Genomic DNA, 24266 nt, shown 5'->3' with positions numbered 1-24266 from the left:
CAACATCAGAAATATTCATAAATACCTGTATTTTCTCATGTTCGAATGCATAATTGTTCAAAGATTCTCAGATTCTGCAAGTGTTCAAGGTCAGGTTAAATGTGGCTTTGAGAGCGGGGCTTCTAATGGAAGGTGTTACTGCCAGTGGCAGGAAGTTTGTAACTAGATGATCTTTAGGGTCCCTTCTAATCCAAACCATTCTATGATTCTAGGATATTTGGATATCGTTAAATCAGTAATTATAAAATAATAGAATTAATTAAAAAGGAATCTGAAATTAAGACTGTAAGTCCACTATCTTCTGAATGGGGATTCTGAACATAGCATTATAAGGAATGTATTTTTACCATTTGTGGTCTTTTCAAGGCCTCCACAGTACATAAGCCTCACTCAACCATGCAGTCAAGAGGTTTTCAAAATTGAAATTCATTATTCTTGACAACAGAATTCTTCATTTATTGCTATGAAAAAATGCCAAAGGCTTTATGACATGCTGATTTTTCGCCACTTTTAAGAAAAATTGAATATGATGTTACTTTTCCATCAAAGACTATATTAAAAAGTTTGTCTGACTCTTGCTTGAACTTACATTGTACCTGTGACTACACAGAGCTTAATGAGACAAGATTTAGCCCTTTCTTTTAATAATGACTGTTTTCCACTCAGCCTCAATGGTTTCCCTACCCATAGCTCACTACCCTATTTTAATGTTCTTTTCCCTTTATTGAAATTCTTTTCTTCCTCAGTTATGAATGTTGACATATTTCGGGCTCATGAAAAAAACCAAACAAACAACAAAACAAAAAACTCAAGCAGAATCAATCTTTACAACATGAACACCTAACATATTTTATAGAAAATTAATTATATTTTTCATTGGAAATGGATTTCTGCAGTATTCCCTTGAGAAAACATGAAAAAAAATTTATAGCAACATTCCTTTAGAGATATTAGTAAATTATAAAAAGAAAATTATAATAACAAAATTATTTCTAGGTCTCTTAAAAACAGGCATTTGGAAGAAAAAGGATTCTATATACTGTGGCAAATCCAACTTCAGGTTCTCTGCAAAATAAAGGTAAGAAGTGGTGTTACATCCCTGAAAGGCATACAGTTCTGTAATTCTGAACAAAACTTTCAGTTTTGCTACGTGCCTTAGTAAACAGACCTGTACTCTGAGATTAGACAAATTCAGTGGATCTTTCAAAACATGTCTGAATCCCTAAGATTTTTCAGCTATATAGGAATTTCATATATAAAATGAAAATATCTAATATCTAAAATATCTAAGAAATATCTCCCAGTCTGAATAATGAAGCAAGACCAGCTATATGGTATCTCCTTTCCTGTTTCTTTTTATATGGTAGGAAAATATATTTAAAAAAAATATAACACCCCCCCCAAAGTAAATATAATAATTACCACAATAAAATATACAGAAACTATGAATACAAATTTCACTGATAAAAGTGATTTTTTTAATATCTGAAATAGTACAAGTCTTGTTAATTTACAAATCTACATGGGGTTTAGATGAGCACTACATTGCTCACAAACCTAGAGAACTGCATATCTGACAAAAATCAATATGGTCCAGAAGAAGATATGTGAATAACTGCAAATCTAGTTCAGAAGAAAAACTATTTTAATAAAGCAGTATAATTAAATTCACAAATTTATAAAAAATTACTTAGCCTTCCCAGGTAGGCTGGAATGAATACTACATTTTATTAATTTATCTTTGGGATTAATCCTAGAAATTTCTGACAGTGCATATTTGGTCAGGAAAGGGCAGCAAGACATTTAGGCAACTGCTGTCGGAGGCCAGACCCTCGGAGGAGCTCTCCACCACTTCCCAACGATTTTGCAGTGGATTATTGATGTGAAGCACCTTTCTGTGATTCTTCAAGATGCTTGCAAACTTCCACGTTCCAAGCTTAGGCACTATGCTGCAGGCTTGTAGTTTTCTTTGAAGTGGAAAATCTGATTTGCTCTGCCAGCTCTTTTAGGAAGTCTCTCTCTTTAAACAGACAAATAGTTGAAATTTTATTATGCAGATTTCAAATGTGTTGTCTCAAGTATTTTGAAATATGTGCCGTTTGAATGTAGCTTCTTTCAATAAATACTTAATTTATTACCTAAGTCTTTTAAAACCTTACCTCCTCACTCCTCTACTGCACAATTAGATCCACTTTTCATGATTATTAATTAAGCTTTCCAAACAGAGCCTACAATATGAATGTCCCCATTTTCAAAATGTAACCAAATATAATAACAGTTCTTAAGAAGCAATGTCTTTATAAATGTGCATAAGAGCTAAGATTTCTGTCTCAAAGAAGGATTTTCATTTAAAGAAGCAGGTTCCTTTTTTTATTTTTTGTTAGTGTACACCTAATAATGTCATTCATCTTCATCTTAACTTTACAAATACAATTTTGTATTATTTTGCCCAACTGAATGTGAAATTTTGCTTAACAGCAACATTTCAAATAAGATTCACTGTTTCTCTAAAGATGGCAGTTTTATATTGAGACCTTAAAATTTCAGAAAAAGCAGGAATTAAAAACATACTTTAAAGTAATTCCCTCTTAAGCCATTCCAGGTGAATAACTGACACAAGGTACCTGACTGAGAGGAAAACTGCAGGAATTAATCTTCAAAAGCTCAAGGAAACTTTTTTATTGTAGTGCAAAATGGCTAAGGAACACTTAAATTGTGGGAAACCTGAGTATCAGTTTCATGGTTTTAATGGACCAAACCCACTATTTGTATAAGTGATTATACTTACACTGGTGAAATTTGTCTACTTCTGCTGGTGCTGAATTTGCCTACAGGTTTATAATCAACCCTGACCTACAGCCATGGACAATTTAACATAGAAAGGCCAACAGGCTGAAACTTACTGCAGACTCTACAGGGTTTTCACATTGAAAGAGGGTCATTAACCTCTATTTTCAAAGTGCAGTGTGTGATTATAGAACAGAGGAGCACAGCTGTTTGTGGCTTTAAACCTTGAGCAACATTTACAGCAGAGCAGTGAATATGAAATATTACTGTATAACAGACTAGAACATGGATTTCAAGGTGCAAACACTATAAAATTAAGTTATATTTTTACATGATTAGTGGTGGATCAATTGCAATTCCAATTTGTCGGACATTTAACTGAAGCATGCAATGTTTTGGTAAAAGCAAGTGCAACTATGAATTCATTTATCAGTCTCCAACTTGGCCTACTCCTTTTATGCATTGCTACATAACAAATTCCAGTAAAAAGCTCAAAACAACTCCCTTTCAGTCAACTAAATTAAAAGCAACAAAGACAACAACAACAAAAAAACCCACCCAATAAAAATACAACAAGCAAAACACAAAACCAATTAATAATATTGTTTGTAATATTTTCATCTGTTTTGTCATTAGGTTTCAGCTACATCTAAAATATAGAAGTCATCACTCCTTATGAGTATTTGTACTATGCAACCTTAAATCTAAAGTACAAAAGGAAATATTACTACACATTCTTTCTTTCAAGAGGTAATTTTGGGGAAAACAAAATGATGAATGGGTACCCAGGAAAAAATTTCAAAAATAAAAGTTTCTCTTTCTGGAAAACCAGAATGCTACTTTTATTATCTTTGAACCAATGGTAACAGGGCATGCCTATATTGAATGAAATTTGATATATACAGTCAAAATATATAATAACTTTATTACATTATATTATATTTTATTTAGAAAATGCTCTGATTTTTAAAAGTCCTGATTTCAGAGATAAAATTAATGGATATACATTTTAGAGCAATTAAACCACAAAGGAATGGAATAACAAGGGAAAATGAACAAAGACTTTGAGGGCTTCAGAAGTTTCATAGATAAGAAGGACCAGCTGAGGACCAGCTCTCCAAGTTGAGTGGGACCTGTTTTCTTCAGTAACACCAGAAACAGGATAGCACAGAGTTGATGAACACACATCAGGCATTTTTGGCTTTACTTCATCTGAAAGGGGGAAAAGCAGTAGAATTTTACTTCCAGCATACTCACAGATTTGAAAAATTGAAATCATACATCCTTTTTCACTGAATGACCAAAAATGCCATTTTCCTTGTCAAATGAAAATCAGAAATATCAGTTCAGCTGAGTTACATTTTTGGTTATCTGGTATATGTGGTTTAGCACTTAAAATCAGTCCTAGAAGTGATTTCAAACAGTTCAAGTCTGAATAGTTAAGCTGGCAAGTAGGTCTTGTTAAGTTCATACAATGTTCTCCTTCTACTAAAGAGTTATTTGAACTACCATGGAATTTTTCAGATTTCAATTAACCAGGGATTTTCACTCCTAACTTATACACAGACAGATCTGTCACTATGTATGAATCTCAGAATCCATATGACACTATACAACTCATCATGGCCACTGCAAAGAATCCTGAAACTGATACCTCAAGCTGAAGTTTCTATCTCTACACTAGACGTCTGACTTTTTTTTTTGAGTGCTCATCCTTGAGTGCGAGATTACTACAACATGGTTTAAGTGGTTGAAGATTTGGATACAGTAACTGTATCCAAAAAATTTTAAGTCTAATCAGAAACATTATCTGGAAAGAAATATTTCACAAGTTCTCACCATAGGCAGTTGGGTGCCCAGCCTCAAATATATCTGGTGGTCATCTGATGAAGTAAGTAGTATATCTTATTAAGTATCAGTATTAGACACATTATTTATTTTTGTGATTGGTAAGTACTCCTTAGAAGTAATCCTGTAGCAAGTCTGACAGCACTGGAGGCTTGCTTTGCCTCAGTACACTGTGGACGCAGTTAGTTTCTCTCAAGTTTCAAGAGCACAGTCTTTTTCAAGTTGGAGTTACAAAAAGTGGCTACGAAATTACTTCCATAACCATAATAATCTGGGACATGCTGAATGTGGTATGTAAGTGCTGTGAAGTGGGCCTCTGTGAGCCTCATGAGCTTCAACACCACCAAGGTGGTTCTGCGTTGTGCTGGGGTAACCTCTGGTATCCGTATAATCTGGGGGATAAACAAATCAAGAGCATCCCTGCCAAGAAGGACTTGGAAATGCTGGTTGATGAGAGGCTGGACATGAACTGGCAATGTGCACTTGCAGCCCAGAAACCCAACTTTGTCCTGGGCTGCTTCAAAAGCAGTGTGGCCAGCAGGCCAAGGGAGGTGATTCTGCCCTCTACTTTGCTTTTGTGAGACCCCACCTGGAGAGCTGCATCCAGCTCTGGGATCGACCAGCAAAGGAATGATATCATACTATTGGAGCAAATCCAGAGGGAGGACACAAAAATGGCAAGAAGGCTGGAGAACCTCTCCTATGAAGAAAGGCTGAGAGAATAAGATATTCTCCTATTGTTCAGCTGGGACAAAAGACTCAAGGGAGATCTTATTGCAGTATTCAGGCTAGATAGAAGGAAGTTAGTTTTTTTTAATGGTGAGGGTAGTGGATCACTGGCGCAGGTTTCTCTGAGAGATTATAAATTCCCTATCCCTGAAAACAGTCAGGGTCAGTTTGAACAGTATTCTGAGCAACGAGATGTAGCTGAGTTCCTTTTCATTGCAGGGGTTTGCAGTAGATGATCTTTAAAGGTCCCTTCCAGCCCAAACCATTCTTTTATTTGATAATTTGATTCATAAACATAGACAGATTTTAAGAAACAGATTAAATATGTTTCAATATTGCTATTTTATGCCTTAATGTGGCAGAGAGTAAAACCAAACACTAGGGACATTAGATGTCTCCTGCACAGATCTTTTTTAGCTGTAGCAGCTACTAAGAGACGTCAATCTCTTTCTATCTCTCCCCTCTTCTTGTCCCTTTGTGTATTTCAACTGCCTTGCCCAGTATCTACTTCATAAAGGCATGATCCTAAAAATTCTTTCTGACAGCTGTTTCTAATTTATCTTTGTTCATGCCTTTTCAAGCTGCATATCCTTTCATTAGTACAGTGGGTCCAATTCACCCCCAATGCCATAATCTAGGCACTGGCTCTAGGGATGGTTTTGGTCTTGTCTATTCAGAGGGTTAATTTTTGCCTAAGCTATTTGAAATGATATTCCAATGTAAGTCCCTTTAACTGTCATGTTCTATAAGATGCATTTGTACTTCTTTAATTCACATTTACTCCCAGGACCCCTTCTATGGCTTTTATGAAATGTTATGTATTTCAGGCTGCACTTCTTTTATTTGAAATCCCAGAAATGCTCTTAGGCTTCCTGTGGTTATGTTAGTCATAAAAGTTCAAAAGAAAAACTTCCTGTTCAGCCAATCTGCCAAAGGACTTCCAGGCATTATGAGAAGCAAAAAAAAAAAAAAAAAAAAAAAAAAAAAAAAAAAAAAAAAAAAAAAAAAAAAAAAAAAAAAAAAAAAAAAAAAAAAAAAAAAAAAAAAAAAAAAAAAAAAAAAAAAAAAAAAAAAAAAAAAAAAAAAAAAAAAAAAAAAAAAAAAAAAAAAAAAAAAGAAGTAGCAGCAAGCACAGAAAGATGTGGGATGAAAGCAAATGTTCAATGCCCATTCCTTATATATGCAACAGAAAAACAAAAAATGTTAAATGTTTTCATCATCTTGTGTCATGTGGCTTTCAGGAAAGAAATTTTGAGAGATTACCTATAAAACTACTAAGATGGGACATCAGACATTGGTGATGCAGTTCAGAATATTTTCTGGGTGGTCTTGATATTCTTGCATTCTTCTTTTATCTTTTCTACTTCACCTCTACTTCACCTGCTGCTTTCCACTCCAGTATGGTCCTTCTTTTCATTGCCTATTTATCTTCCCCAACGCTCTTCCCTTTTCAGCCCTGCAATTTCATGGCATAACTTTGATAATGTTTCTTCCACACTATTTCTGTGCTGTAAATTAAGGTTTGGACCTTTGGAGGGGGTAGTAGGTAATAACTTCCTGTTGTTCTCTGCTGTACTTGCTGCAATCAGCAGCCTCTCATCAAATATAATGCTCAGCAACGCTCCAGGTCTCAGCATCTGATGCTTACTAACCTTTGACAGGTATTAAAGGGACTCAAACCATAACCGCCCAATAAAATTTTATGTCTAAAAAAGGGTAAGAAAGAACAGCATATGCTTGCAGTTGTTTGCTACAACACTGTTATATACAGATATACAGGCACAGAAATGCTTATAAATGTTCTTAAATTTTTCATGTTTGAAAGAGTAGCAAGCTCCTCCACTCAAGTTGAAGCTTTGTCTTTTTAAAATAAATTATTAGAGCATCATTCTAAAATTATGTGCCCAGAAAGAAGTCTCAAAGTTTGACCAAAGGAGCTTTTTTTCCTAGTTTTTCTAATATTCTGTTAGCTACATTTAAATATGTTCTTGCGTATAAACATGGTCATGCCATAATAGCTGGGGAAAAGAAAATATTTTTAAAATTTTAACACTGTACCAAAATACCTGCTACTTAACACGCTGAAAAAGCTTCTAATGCAAAATGAATGTGGCACCTGTACAGTTTGGACAGCCAAAAAACACTCTGACAGTAAGCAAAAATGATGAAAAGTGAGTATGTAAAATTGGGTTTTGATATCAAAAGTCACTTTAAGCTCTTGGATTCAGGAAGGAATCAATAAAAATTGAGAAATCACCAAAAAGTTCTCCAAAGAAAAGAGGCCAAACAAACTTTTCTCTGTTGTACATCACATGAAACATATGGTAAGTGATAAACAAGTTACCACAATAAATTGTATCCAAGAAACTAGGGAGCAAAGTGAATCAGTAAATCCCATGTGCCTGTTGCATATGACTTTGCCCAGAAATTAATTCTCCAGGGTTACACTGTAATTTATTCTCAGTCTTGAGAAAAACAGAGCTGTGAGGAAGATTAAGTCTACAATGGTTAGCTACAGCAACAATATAACTGTAGTATCTGATCTATTAAGTAGCAACTTTCTTTGATTGCAAATCATGTGTTTGTTTACTCCAAGCTACTTGCTTAACTTACATGTCACCTGGTGATTGTCAGCGATACCTATGCTGAAAAAAATTGAAGTATATTTGACCTCAGATTATTTAGAGAGGGAAAAGGCCACTCTAGTTTTGAAAAGCCTTTGTCATTGCACCACAAATTGGAGATTATAGAGTATATAATTTCACATAATCAAGCCATACATTTACCGAAAGTTTTCTGAAAAACAGTTTACGGCACTGTGTTCCTTTTATTTAGTCCTTTTAACATGAAATAAAATAAATGGAAAAGCATACTATGTGAAACGGAAACATGAAGAAAATTTCCTTTTTTTGATTTTGTTCATGTAATGTATTATGAAAACAGTTTCAGTATAAATTCTTTCTCTGAAAACCAAAAAAAAGGCTGTCAGTATTGAGGTTTGATTTTAAAGATTTCTTCCTCATTCCTGATAAAAGCATACAGGATTTACAAAAAATCAGAACTGGTCTAACAAAAATACTGTGTGGAATCCAGACTGCCAAAATAATACATAATTTACTTTTTGAGCATTAAAACTGCATATGAGATCTCACTTGTGTTTTTACTTCGTATCAATTTTTTCGTTAACTAGTATTCAACTTCTACTATCCAAGACAGACTCAGAAGCTCTTCTTTACCTTAAATTCAGTGGAACTGAAAAATTAATGTTAGGTAGTGAAAGAACAGTGAAAGATACCCATAGGTCCATAGGTTCCACTGTGGTGTGGTGGGTTTACTTTAGCTGGCTGCCAAATGCCCAAAAAGCCTCTCTACACTCCTGCTCCTCAGCCGGACAGGAGAGAGAAAACAACAAAAACAACAACAAAAGGTTAATGGGTCAAGATAAGGACAGAGAGAGGCCATTCAGCAACTACCATCACAGGTAAAACAGACCGCACTTGAGAAAATTAATTTAAATTATTGCCATCAAAGATCAGAGTAAGACAGTGACAAATAAGGACAAATATAAAAACATCTTCTCTCCTCCCTTCTTCCTGGTCTTAGTTTCACCATGAATTTCTCTACCTTCTCCCCGTCAGCAGTGCAGGAGGACAGGGAATGTTGGTTATAGTCAGTTCATCTCATGTTGTCTCTGCCTCTCCTTTCACAGAGGGATGACTTCACACACTCTTCCCCTACTCTAGCATGGGGTCCCTCCCATGAGCAACAGTCCTCCATGAACTCCAGTGTGAGTCCTTCCCATGGGGTGCAGTTCTTCACAAACTGCTCCAGCATAGGTCCCCCACAAAGCCACAAGTCCTGCCAGCAAATCCTTTCTCCATGAGGCCACGGGTACTGCCAGGACAGAGCAGCCACATGGGCTGTCACAGCCTCCAGGCATCCACCTGCTCCGCCATGGCCATCCATGGGCTGCAGTGGGACAGCCTGCCTCACTGTGGGCTACAAGGAAATTTCTGCTCTGACAACCGAAACACCTTCTCTCCCTCCTTCACTGACCTTGGTGTCCACATGGTTGATTCTCTCACATATTCTCACTTTGCTCTCCCAGCTGCTTGTTGTTCAGCTTTTTTACACTTTCTGAATTATGTTATCCCAGAGGTCCTACCAATATCGCAGAGAGGCTCAGCCTTGGTCAACAGTGGGTCTATGTTCAAGACAGCTGCAACTGACTCTTTGTAACATGGGGAACACCTTCCCACAGAAGCCACAGAAGCCCCCCTGCAGCCTCTCCTTTGTTTCCCCCACAAACTTGCCACAAAAGTCCAGTACCATGGACATCCATTGCTGACAGCAAAGCTACAGGACAAGGTCTCCTGGGCCAGACCAGCACACACATGACACAAACACCAGATCATGGGCAAAACTACACCTTTATTGAGTGCTTTACTGAGCTGCCCCTACAGCTGAAAACTGGCAGTTCTGGTGGGATTCAGGGTACCAAAGTTTCTTTGTTCTTCAAGAACAGTGCGCAGGCCCTTATACAAAATTTTCTGTCAAACAGAAAGCCAATATCATACCTTCCTACTTAAAGTGATTTCTAATATGTATCTTTTTTCCTAAAATCTTACAGCACTTTGACAAAACCCTCTGCTTTGTATTTCCAGCATTTAAAGCTTCCACTCATAGATCAAATTTTTCTTGAAAACACACCATACAAAACACTGGTGCTGAAAGCTGATGAAATATTCACTTAAACATGACTTAAAAGACTCATTTCATGTCTATGAGAGAAATAATTAATCTCCTGCATGTATGGTTAATGAGTGGTAGTGAAACAAACTTGTTAAAAGAGATACCAGTATATACAGATGCTTGTCTCAGCCTGTGAATTCAGACTACAAGATCAACAGTAGAGCTTGTTACAGCAAGGTTTCCCTTCAGGAAGGTCCATCAAAAAGAACAAATTTCTAGAAACCAATGAGTCAGTTATAATGTATTTACAACCTTATTTCTTGTTCCTCTAGCCTTAAAAGAAGTGACTGAACACCATGTCTTTGTACAGCTGGAGCTGAATATCGCAAAAAAGAAGAGGTTGAAAATGAACAATGTATGCGAAAAAAGCATTAATACTACAAAATTTAAATGTTGAGTCTTAATTTTATATGTATTTACTGTTCTGCATCAGTGTTTCCCTTGTTTAATGCTTCTTCTGCCTCAGCAATACAATTCATTCTCTAAAAGCTGTTTGCCACATGGAATAATGGAAAGTAGTTTTATTAGCCTTACTTTCAGATGTGCATAAAATCAGAACTGACCTTAGAGTGCACCTGATTATAAACTACTGGGAACAAACTCTTTCATTTTCTGTACTTTTACACTGAACACTGGCTTAATTGGCCTATATATCACAATGACAAGTTCAAACCTAAATGACAATAAACCAAAATGTAAATATACGCATTTTAAGACATCTAACAAGACAAAGGACACAGTCAGTGTTAGCTGTTGCCTTTCAGATGTAGATATATTTTTCTAAAATAATTTTCTCATCTTGCCCTGTGACAGGTGTATGATATCCTTTTCATGTACATCAATAATAATCTACTCAACATACTGTAACAAAATATTTTACTAATTAGAACACTGTTTAGTAATATCATAAAATGAGGATTACTTTATTATGTATAAGTCTTTTCCAAGTTTTGGCAAAACCCAGGTTGAAATAGCTCTCAAATAGTACAACTGCTTTCCTAACACTGTCTACCTAAAAGTCTGCAAGTCAGACATGCTTTACAGATACTAGTCTTGTATTTACAAATCAGGTCATGACAGGGAAAAAAAAAAATCAGTCTCTAAAGTATTCAGGGTCATATAAAGTTGTTTACAGAGATTTCAAACACACAAATTACAAATTATGAATGATCATAGCTGTATTTCCACATTTAAAGAAATTGGTTGCAAAGCAATATACTTTATCAGTATATATTTATGTATATATATGTATATATTATGACTGAGCTTGCAATAATATTTTAAATAAATTTATAACAGAGAAAGATTTATTATGAAAAAATTATTATGGATTATGAAAATAAATGCATCATCAAAATTTGGCCTATTGGTTTACACAGGTTTTCTTGTACAGACTTGTAACCAGTGTCATGAATCAGTTACTATGTCATTGCGGGTACATGCAGAAGACATTCTACATAAGCTGTTGGAGGAGTCTTAAAATTTCTTTTAGTGAACCACTAAGTTTTTTGTCAAAACTCATGGGAACAGTAAATCTTTATCAGATGAGTCTCTTTCCCATCCTTTTCAGTAAGTATTGATACTATATATGTTTATCAAAATTCCACTGAATTTACTGTTGTGTTGATTTTTACTTTCATTTTTCTGTAGGTCAGTTTTTCATTAACTAGTATTTTAATTATTAGAGTTTCTCAGAAGTTGAAAAGGTGAGCATTATTAATGCATTTAAAAAGGCCAAAACATGCTGTGTTATATGTATCACAAAGGAATCAAATATATTTTTCCTCTCTTTTCTTCCTTTTTTTGCCCTCATTTTTGTTTGTATGTTTCTTTGTTTTCAATGTTTTGTTTTGATTTTGTTTGTCTGGTTCTGGTTTGTTGGGTTTGGTGTGGTTTGTTTTTGTGGGTTTTTTTGTTTGTTTTTTGTTTTGGTTTTTGTGTTTTGTTTGTTTGTTTGTTTGGGTTTTTTTTTTTTTTTTTTTTTTAATGACCCAAAATTGAAGATCAAAAAGAGAAAGAAAAATACACGTTTTCCTCATTATACTTGCTAGGACAGACGTAAAAATAACTTCCCAGCAAGTCCTTAGCAGAAAAAAAGCCTAACTACTATCTTATTAATGCAGATGAAAGTGGTGTAATTTCTGTTGCTAAAAAGACATTTGTGTTTCATTCATATCTGCAGCAATTGTGTTTTAGAAAATAAACATCCATGAAAAGCTCTTCCTTATGTATTCATTACTTTACTGGTATTATGATTACCTTAATTCTTATGAAAAGGATTACTTAAATCACGTCATAACACAACTCAAAATCTTATTTTGATTATATTTTATCCTCACTTATTTTGGTGATATTTTGCCTCTATTCTTATCATGCTTTGTAGAAACAAGGCAAGGCAAGGCAAACTCACATCTCCGAGAGAAGGTTGATTCTTTTTCCACTCTCCTCTCTCATAGTCTGTCTCATTGACTGAATCAATGATTTTGGGAATAAAAATCTTCTCAGACAGCTTGGGCCCTTCAATTGGTTCACTGCTGCACTGAAAAAAATGTCTGTAGTTGACTTATTGTAGGGATGACACAGGAGTGATCAGCAAAAGTACATTAGGATGGTTTTCCCAAAAACAGTGAAGGGTTAACTGTATAGTAAGTCATATCAGCACTCGAATTTGAAGAGCGTTTGTCTATGGCTGCATCAGCTGACTGATATTGAGGCTGATTCCTGCACAGATGACAAAAAATTCAGCTGCCAAAAGATCTGTCCATACAGCTCCTCTGGAGTATTCTGTTCTGCTGGAGATTTTACACACAGGTACACAAAGATGGCTTGTTCTAAAATCATGATTCTAGAGGGTGCAGAAGCACTTCCATACATACCCATAAAAGGCTTCCAACCCATTCATTTCAAGTCACCATACAAATACAAGCAATTCATTAACAGCATGAACAATTTGTACAAAGTTGTACTTGTTTATAAAAAAACAAAGTTTGACATTTTAATTTTCTGTTGCTTCTGGCATGCTTAACTGATTTTTTTTTCATTTGTCTTCTTTGTCAAGTACAAAATTGCACCTGCTGGCAACATCTGAAAAGTATTTTTTTCATCTGTCTTTTAATAAAAGGTGTATAAGTTCTTTTAATGGCTAACAGGAAGCATTAGAGTAAATTACTTTGCCTTCCTGCTTACCACTGTAGACCTTCAAAGTATTTTCCTTAGACTTGGTGTGTCTCTTTTTTAAGAGAAACACAATATTAATTCAAAGACTTCATATTGTGGATTACTAATTACTTTTCCAAGTAAGTTCTTACTTACACAGCTCACTGTGAAAAATCTTAGTCTTATTTCTGGTCTGATTTTATTAACTCAGACAACAGTATCTTTTAATTTTTTTTTTTACTATATTAATGGGTCCTCTCATGTCAGAAACCTTATTTCCCCAAAATTAATGAATAAGCTTCCTTCTAAACATTTAATTAGGTAAAGCAAACCACAGTCAGAAAATTTAAACTTGCAGAAAAGTTTTGAGAATATGAAATAAAGTTACTTTACTTTTCCTGAATTTTTAATTTACACTATCTTTTTCTAAAGATTGATTATAAGGAAATTACATTTTCTAGTAACAGCCCACTAGATCTTGGCACTCTTAGACGCTGCTTGGGAGGGGTTGAGCCTGCTTGGATATCAGGTACCCAAGACAGATGCTCTATCACTTCCTCTCCTCAGCTGGACAGGGGAGAGAAAATATAACAAAAGGCTCATGAGTCAAATTAGGGGCAGGGAAAAACCACTCACCAACTACCAGCACGAGCAAAACAGACTGGATTTAGGGAAATGAATTTCATATATTACCAATCAAGTCAGAGTAGGAATATAACAAATAAAAACTGAATCTTAAAACTGCCTTCTCCCAGCTCCTCCCCTCTTCCTGGGCTCAGCTTCACTCCTGATTTATCTACCTCCTCCCTGCCAGTGGTGCAGGAGGACAGGGAGCATTGGTTATCGTCAATTCATCACACGTTCTCTCTCCCTCTCCTTATTTCACAGACCTTTAAAGGTCATCTAGTTCAATCCCCCTGCAACAACCCATCAAAGAGGCTGCAGAGAATCAAGAGCAACTCCAAGGCCTTTGGACAACTGGCCAAGGGACCTGGAGCACAAGTTGTGTCCTAGATTGGAAGCAGTACAGGGACACAGCCAATTAGCTTCAGTATAAGGAGCCCAGTTAGAACATTACCTTCAGTGTACAATATTTGCAAAAGCCAATAAATATTCTGTAGGTATTGTGTATTTATACAAAGAGATACTATCATAATATTCTGGATTTCGTCTTCTTTTATCCAAGAAGGAGACTGACATGTAGTACTAACTTTTACTTAGCAAAATCAGTGTTGAACTGAAAAGGAAATAAACACTTCTGTGAGAAATTCTGTCACTGACTGGCTTTTTACTTGCTCTCTTAAGCTTAAGGTGACTCTAGATTAAGTTTAAAGTAATGATAAGAACCCTATTTATAGAAAAACTAGCTCTTAGATTGCTGTTGTCATCTTCATGTGAGCACTGTTGAGGAATATACTTAAATATATCTGTTTAAAGTTCTCTTGTTTTTCATAATTTACTTATTATTTTTCCTCCTTGTGTTATTGCTTGCAAGATAGGATAAGAAGTTAGTTTAAAGATCAAGCAGAGGGACAGATCTGTTATCAGAAAACCCTTATAAAAGCATAACTACTTATTATGAACATAATTTACAACCCACACTGAGGTAGACTAATTTTATTAGAAGTCTAGGATATATCCAGTGTTTCAGGATGAAAGAAAAAGCTCCTGAGGAGAAAGATGCAGCAATTCCTGGAGTTCGGCCCTTTTTCTTCCCCAAGCAAGGCAGTAGGATTTTTCTGGTCTTACTCATTGCTTGAAGCATTCCTGTTGGCTGGCTATCAGGTGCAATTTATGTTCTATTTCTTTTCCTGGATTAGACCTGATATTTTTCTCATCTGTCTATAAAAAAACATTTTTGTGCAACAAAAGATACATTGTCCTGCAATAACAAAAACAGTCCCTAAAAACATGAAAGGTTCCCTCTTCATCATACCTGCATAAGAGATTCTCCTCTTATTTTTATAAACTGACTGGAGATTGATTACCTCAAAAGTAAGAAAACTCTGCCTCAAAATTTCCAAAGATTCAGCATTACAAAGTACTGGGCAACTCAAATACAGCCATGGTTCCACCTACATACTCCACAAAAACAGTGTAGTTCCACTGATGAACACAGAGCAGGTGCAATCTTTTAACAAACACTCAAATCATGTAGTAACGCAACACTGCCATTTAAGAAAAAATGTGAAGAAACAGAGAACAGGAGCGGACTTGCACAGCTTGACAACTGCATGAGCCTCTCCTGAAGCAGGATAGCCGGTTAAGTCCATTTTTCACAGCAGCTCCAGTCACAGCTACAAGGGAGCTCTTTTACCATCATGAGCTAGATCTTGTATCATTTAAGACCAGGAATGAAAATCAGCTTGCACATGCTCCTCAGAGTTAACCCAAGATAGACAAAATATCTTGACAAAATTCTGATAGAGAAACTTGCTCTCTTTGACTATTTGCCAGCATGAAACAGTTCAGTGAGATAAAATTCCTCCTCTTTTTTCCCAGTTAAAAGCCATCAACATGTAACTGCTATCAAAGATGAGGCTATACTGCAGTTTGCATGCACCACTGAGCCAGTAACACCAGTGCTGCTGCTGCTGCTGCTGCTTCACTTATGAACTTCATGATCTGTGTTAAAAGATAAAGAAATGTAAGGCTGCAGCATGTAACTACCACAAACTTTCCCACAAAACACCATGTAGTTACTTAAGAGGTGCCAAGTATTTTTCAGATTAGGTACTCAAGACATTGTGCTTACCATGGTATACCATAGCTATTTACTCTACCAGATGTCTTTGCACTTACCTCACTTGCAAAACCTTGCTGCGGTTCTGAGCATTATGCTTCATTACTATTCCTAGTTTGAACAGTGAATAGGTATTTTGCTTTTATACACACACACAGACTCTGAAAAAGCAGGGATAACAGCATATATATATAGTATGAGAAATGCTGCCTCTGCAAAAATATATGCCCAGTACTTATCCCTACAGTAAGAGTAAATCTGATAAGTGACATAGCCACCATAGTATGGTTTTATCTCCACATGTAAAATTACTGCTCATGATATCACTGAAAGGAAAGTCATAATTAGAACATGGAAACAAAGAGATCCGAGAAAGTCCAGAGGGCATACACAAATCCATCTGGTAATTAAAAAATTTACACTGTTCTCTTCTTCAAAACCAATAATCAAGTTTTCTGAAAGAAGTTAATAGCAATAGCTGTAGTTTATTTCACTTACTTCATGTCACTTTTTAAATAAAATATTGATTTAATAATAAAAATAAGGATGAATTTTTGGAATTTTTTGTTAGCTTTTATTAATAAGTGCCATTATTACAAAATAAGTAATTTTGATTGCTTATCTTAATTTTCCTACATTATTTTTTCATTAAATTGATGGAAACCACCTTCTCCTATTTGTATTTGAGAAGTCTAGATCTGGACAATTCAGACTTTAAAATACCTTTGAGGAATCAAAACTGAATGGTAAACTGACTGGCAAACACTGAATTAAAGCTCTGAGTACTGTAACTGGACTTCCACTTTTTTGAGATACGAATATTTTTGCACAATGAGTTACTGCCTCCTGTTGAAAGTGCCAGGACTCACTCTACTTGGCAGAAGCTATCATGGCATTAAGTACAGTGAAACAGTACAAAATGTAAAGTGCATCATGAAAACCAGATAGGAAGATGAGGAGAAAGAATGATTAAGCATTTAAGATTATTTCCCTCCTTTGCCTTTTATGCAGGGAATAAAGCATGAAGCTTTAAACCCTAAATGTATATTTGCATAAAATGCAATCTTTGTCAACTGCAAAGGTTTCCAAATGGTGGTTATCTGCTAGATTTTTTGTCATGATTATTCTTATTATTTAACCTTATATACTACCAAGGTACTGCAATATGTATACAGGGAAACAGGTTGAAGATTGCTTTTCAGTTTAATACCTATTACTGCCTGTAAACAGAAATTAAAATTAAAAATCTGACTTGTCTAGTTTTGTCTGTTTCACCACAAAGTACCTTTTACATTTCAGCTGAAATAAGAATATGCTTTTTTAGTATAGTATTTGCCGTTGGCCATTTGAGATTAATTTGGCACCAGTTTTGTAAATAACAGATTCATTATCAGATTTCCTTCACTGACTGGATGTTTTTTAAACTGTAAATCCCTGTAATTCTCTTTGTGAGAATAAAAGGATGTTCTTTCATAAAATAATTAAAAACACTGAGGACTTTTTTCAACTAGTAAGAATATTAATTGGGTTCACCCTCAAAATGTGATAACATGTAAAATATCTTGTTTTGCAATGTTAATGCTCCATAATTGCATAGAGCTTTTCAACTTCAAAACTCTTTACATGAATTAAGTGGATGTCCCTGAAGGCCTTAGGCAACATTTTCATTGCCTTCAAAAAGAGATTTGCACCAGACAAAAGCTGTGGGGAAAACATAGGATTGGGCTTTGTTTTTAAAATCTACTGCCATTGCACATGAGATAAAATATCACTACCATTTTGCTAATGGAGCAGTGGAAATGCAGGGGGACTGAATGGGACTATTCCTACTCATCTCAAAACTCTGTACTTTACATTGGCTGTGACACACTGAGCAAGTGAGAAACAAAACACAAGATAACTCAGTTTTCCAGAGCCATGCCAACATATGTTTCAGTGATTACTTCCCCACCAAAGACCAGGCTGCCTGAAAGTCCAGCAATTACTTCCCACTGCACCATTCCACACACAATGCATTCATTCAAGCAGTCATGCAGAGAAAAATGCATTTGAAGTCAAAAATTGTTATCTGGTACTACTTCTAAAAGTCCCAAAACCTAGGAGCAATGCTTATTCCCTCATGTCAGATAGACTGAAATTTGTCACAGATCACTACTCAGCATTTTCACACTGAACTTTCTTTTAATTGTTTTTTTAAACCATGCTACAATTAAAAAACTGCTAAAGAATTAATATTTTTTCAGCATCATTTGGCTTAATGGTATTTTTGGTGGGTACAAATAAGATCAACAGTATTCCTCTTTGTACTTACCATGTGATTTTTCTGCCACTCCACTGGATACAGGGAGTAATACATTGGGTCTTTTTATTGCTCAAGTAGAAAGTGCTCATTACCTATTTATGTTTATATATAGGAAAAAATAAAGAGTTATTACAAGTGGCATACTTCACACTGTTGTAGTGGTTGATTTCCTCAAGATGGTCTTCTGGGGTTTTGGTGGAGTTTTTGGAGGCACAGTTGCAGGTCTTGGAGGAGGAAAGCTATTACTGGGACTTATCCCCAGTCCTCCATTTTCCAGAGGAAATGGAGGCAGTGGAGGTGGTGGAGGTGGCAGAGGAGGGCACTGGTGTGGCAGCTTTCCAGCAACACGGGCCGAGTCACTGTGCAAGTGCACCTCCCTGTTTTTAATGTTATACCGAACATCACAGTCGGGGCAATAGCCATGGTACTGCACTTTTTCACTAAATCGTACCCGTTCCCTTGCTCCTGGCTGAGGACACCGTTCTTTCTGCACCATGACTTTCTCCAAATTACTGTTTGGTATACAGCACATATCTCCATTTGGGACGCGACTAGGCCCCACTGGTAAGCCCCCGTTTCGCAGCAAGGTGCCATTAGTCTTGACTGGGTTGGCCAAAGGAGGCAGCCTGGGAGGTTCATCACACTTGACAGGTGTCAGTCGTGGTGGAGGCGGGGGTGGGTTTGGCTTCCGCAGCACGGTGAGGATGGCAGAGGGGTGCGCAGGCGGCTTGATGAGAGGGGCATTGCCACGCACCTTGACTTTCTCCAAGCTGGAAGCTGTCGTGCTGCTAGAGCTGCTATTAAGTGTGTCTGTTTTGGAACTGTCTGTCATCTCATCCTCCAGCTGTAGATCAGACGTCAGTGTGTCAATCTGGTCAACCACCTGCACAACAGCCAGATTGAAAATGGTGAGAAAAGCTTGACTCAGAGAAGGCAGGGAAAAACAAAAGCCCGCTCCACTATCAGTTCGTCCTCCCCAGAACTGAGGCACCCAATTTTTTTGAACATTATTTCTTTTTTCCTGTCAACATAATAAAATAATAACAATAAAAATGACAGCAACAATAATGATAAGGATGGCTAGTTTGCTAGCTCATCACCTGAGTACAAGAGAAATATAACTTGAAACAGTCTAGAATGAAATTCCCTTTCTTTCCCTCCAGGGTTTACTTGGCAATATCATAGTAAGTGAAGTGTAATCCTTCTATATTATGCTTTGCCTCCCAGTGCAGGAGGAAACAGAATTGTTCAACTTTAGCTTCTACATGACAGCTTCTGAACCCAAAGCTTCTGCACAGTATCTTTTAGCTCTGACCTTTCAAACAGTATATGTACTATGCAGGTGATATTATATTCCTACAATCATAAGTTTGCTACACACTTTCCTGCCAATTTTTTAACATAAAACAGGCTCTGAGAAACAAGCTTCCTCTTGCATTACCCACCTTTATGAATATTTTCTGTAAGATCTGAAATCCTCTGAAACAATCTTCTGAAACAAACCCAAGTTTTCCCATACCACCCATATTTCTGATTGTAGATTCTAAAATGTTAGATCTTTTCTAGTCTTCAAGGCCCTCTTTTTCTACTGATTTTTATAGGGCATGCAATGTCGCCTTTACTTAGTAGAGAAAGTTTGTCTATGGCAAATAAAAGCCCTTCCTGAAAACTGCATTTCACTCAGTATCTAGTTGAACAACTGTAATTATAAATTACATATAATTACAACAGATACTACAGGAAGTAAGCACACATTTAAAAACTGATCTCTGTCTTTTATATCCTCACAGGATATACATCAAATAATCAGTAACTGAAATGCTGCTTGCCAACTTTTGTGCATGAATAAAAAGCTTGAGCCGTTGTCTGGGGTTCTTTTGGGTGATCTGTCATGTTCTGGAGGGGGCAGCCCAGTACATCTGAAATAAAATTAGATGCTGCCAGTGTGCCACAGAAACTTTCATTTCTACTTCCTGCTTTCAGTAATTTGACTGTAACAGTACTGTTTCAAACTAACACTATTTTTAGGCATATGAGCTGTATAACTGCAAAAGAATTGACAGTCATTATTGAAGGTGGTGACTCTTTTGTCAGCCAAATCAGTCACTCACTTATGTGTTCAGTAGTAAACAGTAAATAATAAAAGCAAAACCACCATAAAATGAAAAAGCACTTCAGCTTTCACTGCACATTCTGTAAGCTCAGAGTTGCATAATACAAAATTCATAAAAATGCATATGCAGCAATTCAGTTCAGTGTCTTCCTTCTCCTAAAACCAGCAAACATGCAAATAAGCATGATTCAGAAAGAGAGCTTTCAAACATCTTTGAAAAAATTTACAATATTTTTACTCTAAAAGACCAAAAGAACTACTCATTTTTTTCAGTATCCAAAGCCCAGGACCATGTTGCATTTTAGTTTTGATTTGCATTTTGATTTTTTTCTCAAAAAAGGAATAAAGAAAATGTATACCCTTCAAAGACAGACATTAAATCCCCCAAATAGTCAGAATTTAAAATATTATTCTAGAAGCTGAAATGTACAGTAGAACTCCAGTAACTGTCAGATCCCAAACACATACATCCCCCCCCCCCACACACAAGCACAGCACATGACGACTCTTGGAAATTTCAGAAAAAAGGTGGACAAACCACACCTGTAGCAAAATTCATAGGAAGAATGAGTTTACAGGTGAAAGAACTTGCCTTATCACATTCCATAAGTAAACCAAGGCAGAGAAATCCTCTCAAAAGGAAACAGGAACAGACAGTCATTTTCTGGATAGCAAGCCTGAAATTTAAGCATCTATCTACAAGCTTAGTACAGATTTGTGTAAATATTAGGGTCTGCCTACATATGGCTAAATATACTATTGCATTTCACTATCTTTTAATAAACTATAACAGTTGCAGAATGAAATGATGCAGCATAAATCAAAGAAATTTCTTGAGAAGAAAAGAAACAGAAAAAATACGCGACACAAGTGTCATGAAATGTCAGATCCTGGTGATGAGAAAATTTACATCCATTCAAATTGTCCTTTTGGCAGTGCAAAAACTTTCTCAAGAGTAACAAGAAAGTTTGTTATTAACTGCCCTTCAAGTTAATGACTACAGAGTTTACCTTTTGTCTTCTGGGCAAATGTGCAGAGCACATCAGAATTTTTTTTGTAAAACATAAACCCAGCATGAAATGGCTCTGACATAACAATATAGTTAATCTGTCCAGATTCATTCCCACTACCAGTTGTGATTCTGGGTACTGTTATTTCCTTTTGCTTTTTTATCCCAGAAGGTAAAATTCATTAAGTTGAAAAAGTAACAAGAGAACCCGTGACTAACACAGTGAAATTGACATAGTAAAAAAGAAAAATGCAAGTTGAGAAAAACATAGGCTCTGTTTCATAATGCAAATTCTAAGGAGGTGAGAGAATATTATTTTAAAAAACAAACAAACAAACAAACAAAAGCACTGTTCTAGTGACTCCTAGTGAATTCTTCAATTTTTTCAGTTCTGGAATAAAACAGGACTTGATTCACATGCACAAGCATTGGGGAAACACCGTTTTATAGCCTGAGGAGCTCCTTAGTCATTAACCAGATGTGAACTGGTTAGATGCCCACTTCTCCCCTGATAGCTATATCTTGAGGCTTCAAGCTCTGTAGAATCCAGCATGACACTTCTGAATGAACCAGGAGGGCAGTTTATTCTTATCCTCTTTCTGGGTTCGTATTAGGTGCCCAGCAGGAATGGAGTTGGATTTCTCTAGCAGAATTCAAGAACTGATCAGTCTTACCACATGGACAGACCCTAAATATTTTATCCTGAAATCCAAGTAATTCAATAAGTCAAATCTATGCTTACATCTTATAAATATGTAATATTGGATGGTTTGGGTTTGATCTGGTGTTGGGTTTGTTTGTTTGTTTTTGTTTTGTTTTGTTTTTTATTTTATTTTGACAATAGTTCTGTATCTTTGCTGCACAATAAGCAGAAAAAAATTTTGGATAAAGCAAAATTAATGTAGATATATTATGTTTATCCTTCACCTCCAGCTTACTGATTGAAAATTATCTTGTAATTTCTTTTCCTTTTAGTTTTTTTAAAATGCAGACTCAAGCCTTTCTCTTCACTAATGCTCAAACTGCAGAGAAGATCAGCAACAACATCTGTAGAACATGTACATAAGAATTTATAATCATCATTTGGAATCAGTGATCAGCTGACATGAATTAAGTCTCATCTTTACCTAAACCCAAAACAGCAGGGGTAAGTTTAAAAAACATCACTAACAACAATTTAAAAAGTTTAAAAAAATAGTAATTAAAACAAACAAATACAAACCCTCACTCCAGGAAACAACAGAAATCAAGAAAAGTAGAATTAGTTATGATTCATAATTATTTTGCTTTTTCCTCTTATTTTAATTTTTTTTTAGACACACTAGCCTTTCAGTACATTTGGGGAAAAAAGTGTTAATTATGAACATTCCAATTAGGAAAAAGTCAAGCACTCAAATGAACTAGTGTTCAGTCAGCACAGAGAGGCTGAGTAACTTAACACAAAATCTTGAATCACAGAGTATTTTGAGTTAGAAGAGACCCACAAGGATCATCAAGTCCAAAGCTAAAGCAAATAGCCCATACTGGGATTGAACCTGCAACCTTGGCATTATTAGCATCACGTTCTAACCAAGCAAGTCATCTTGTTAGGTGCCTCCACATTGACTACCTAGCTGCAAGAATAAGTTTAAGGTAAAAAAGCAGTGTTGTATGACTATGAAAATTACAGATGTTTGCTAAAGCAAAAGAAAATTCCTGCTGTTGAGTTCTTGATTGTCAATGCACTGATTTTTAATACTTTCATATACTTTTTAAAACATTTTAATGGTATCTATTTCAGGTTTTCTCAAGGTATCTGAACTAATAACTTGAATATTAAAAGACTGTAGAAACACGTAATTTAATAGATGATAGGAAATAATCAGGAGGTTCTTTACCAGAAAAATCCAAATCTTTATAAAGAATGTCATAGGTGCTTGAGACATCTTAGGAACAAGAAAAATATCACATTTCACTCTGCTTCAAGAGCTTTCAGATATTGATTAGGCACAGAAAATTATAGAAATTATAGAATGAGGATAAAATGAAGCCAAAAGGAAAATGACAACTTGCCAGGTAGTAGCTACTAAGAGCAGGGAATGAAGAAAGATCACTAGATTTTAAGACAGGAGTGTAAAATAAAACAGTGATTGCACTCCGGAATAATTAGAACAATACAGCACAGAGGTTGAAGAAGCCAAATTGAATCAATGGATGCGTGTTGTAAACATGGTACTTGAGAACAAAAGAATAGTGTAAAGAAGGCTGGGAAAGGAAAAGCAGCTGTGTCAGAGCCCATCTAACAAGCAGCAGACAAAATATTTTATTTCAAGGTTTAAGTAAGATCTATAGTAATGTTACATGAGATTTTATTCTCACTCACAAAGATTAAACAGGAATATGAAGTGCATGACATTTGTGAGATAGAACTATTAAATGAACTGAGACTAAAGATCACTATTTGGAGACAACTTTTCTGTTTTCTCTCTCAATATGCACAGCATATGACATTGTTAGAGAAAACATAAAGCTCCTCATTATAGCCAGGGGTAAGAGAAAGTTATGTACAATTAAAAAAAAAAAAAACAACAACCAAACAACAGAAACTCACACTCTTATCAACATGCATTTGGACTTTGAAATTCTGTTCTGAAACTACCAGTATATGGAGAACGAATCAATACCACATGTTGAGGGGAAAAGGATATATATGTACAATTCAAACCCAATTTAAAAAAAAAAAAAAAAAAAAAAAAAAAAAAAAAAAAAAAAAAAAAAAAAAAAAAAAAAAAAAAAAAAAAAAAAAAAAAAAAAAAAAAAAAAAAAAAAAAAAAAAAAAAAAAAAAAA

General features: G+C 35.6%; 1 protein-coding gene across 3 annotated transcripts in view; it reads right to left on the bottom strand.

The window, feature by feature from the left end:
• Nucleotides 1-24266, bottom strand: part of PRR16 (proline rich 16) — a 142683-nt gene that overhangs the window by 24450 nt on the left and 93967 nt on the right. For 2 of the 3 annotated variants that reach the window (XM_027879323.1, XM_027879322.1), the window contains exon 2: nt 18327-19200. In XM_027879323.1, the coding sequence (XP_027735124.1) occupies nt 18463-19200 (738 nt within the window). In that variant the 3' untranslated portion in view covers nt 18327-18462. Of the gene's footprint in view, nt 1-3977; nt 4000-18326; nt 19201-24266 lie in introns of those variants that run through there. The other variant, XM_027879324.1, reaches the window with a different exon arrangement.

Source organism: Empidonax traillii, unplaced genomic scaffold (assembly GCF_003031625.1).
Source record: "Empidonax traillii isolate 1590-97213 ecotype Southwest subspecies unplaced genomic scaffold, ASM303162v1 scaffold54:size2178333, whole genome shotgun sequence".
Lineage (NCBI taxonomy): Eukaryota > Metazoa > Chordata > Aves > Passeriformes > Tyrannidae > Empidonax > Empidonax traillii.
This window is presented reverse-complemented; position numbering and strand designations above follow the sequence as displayed.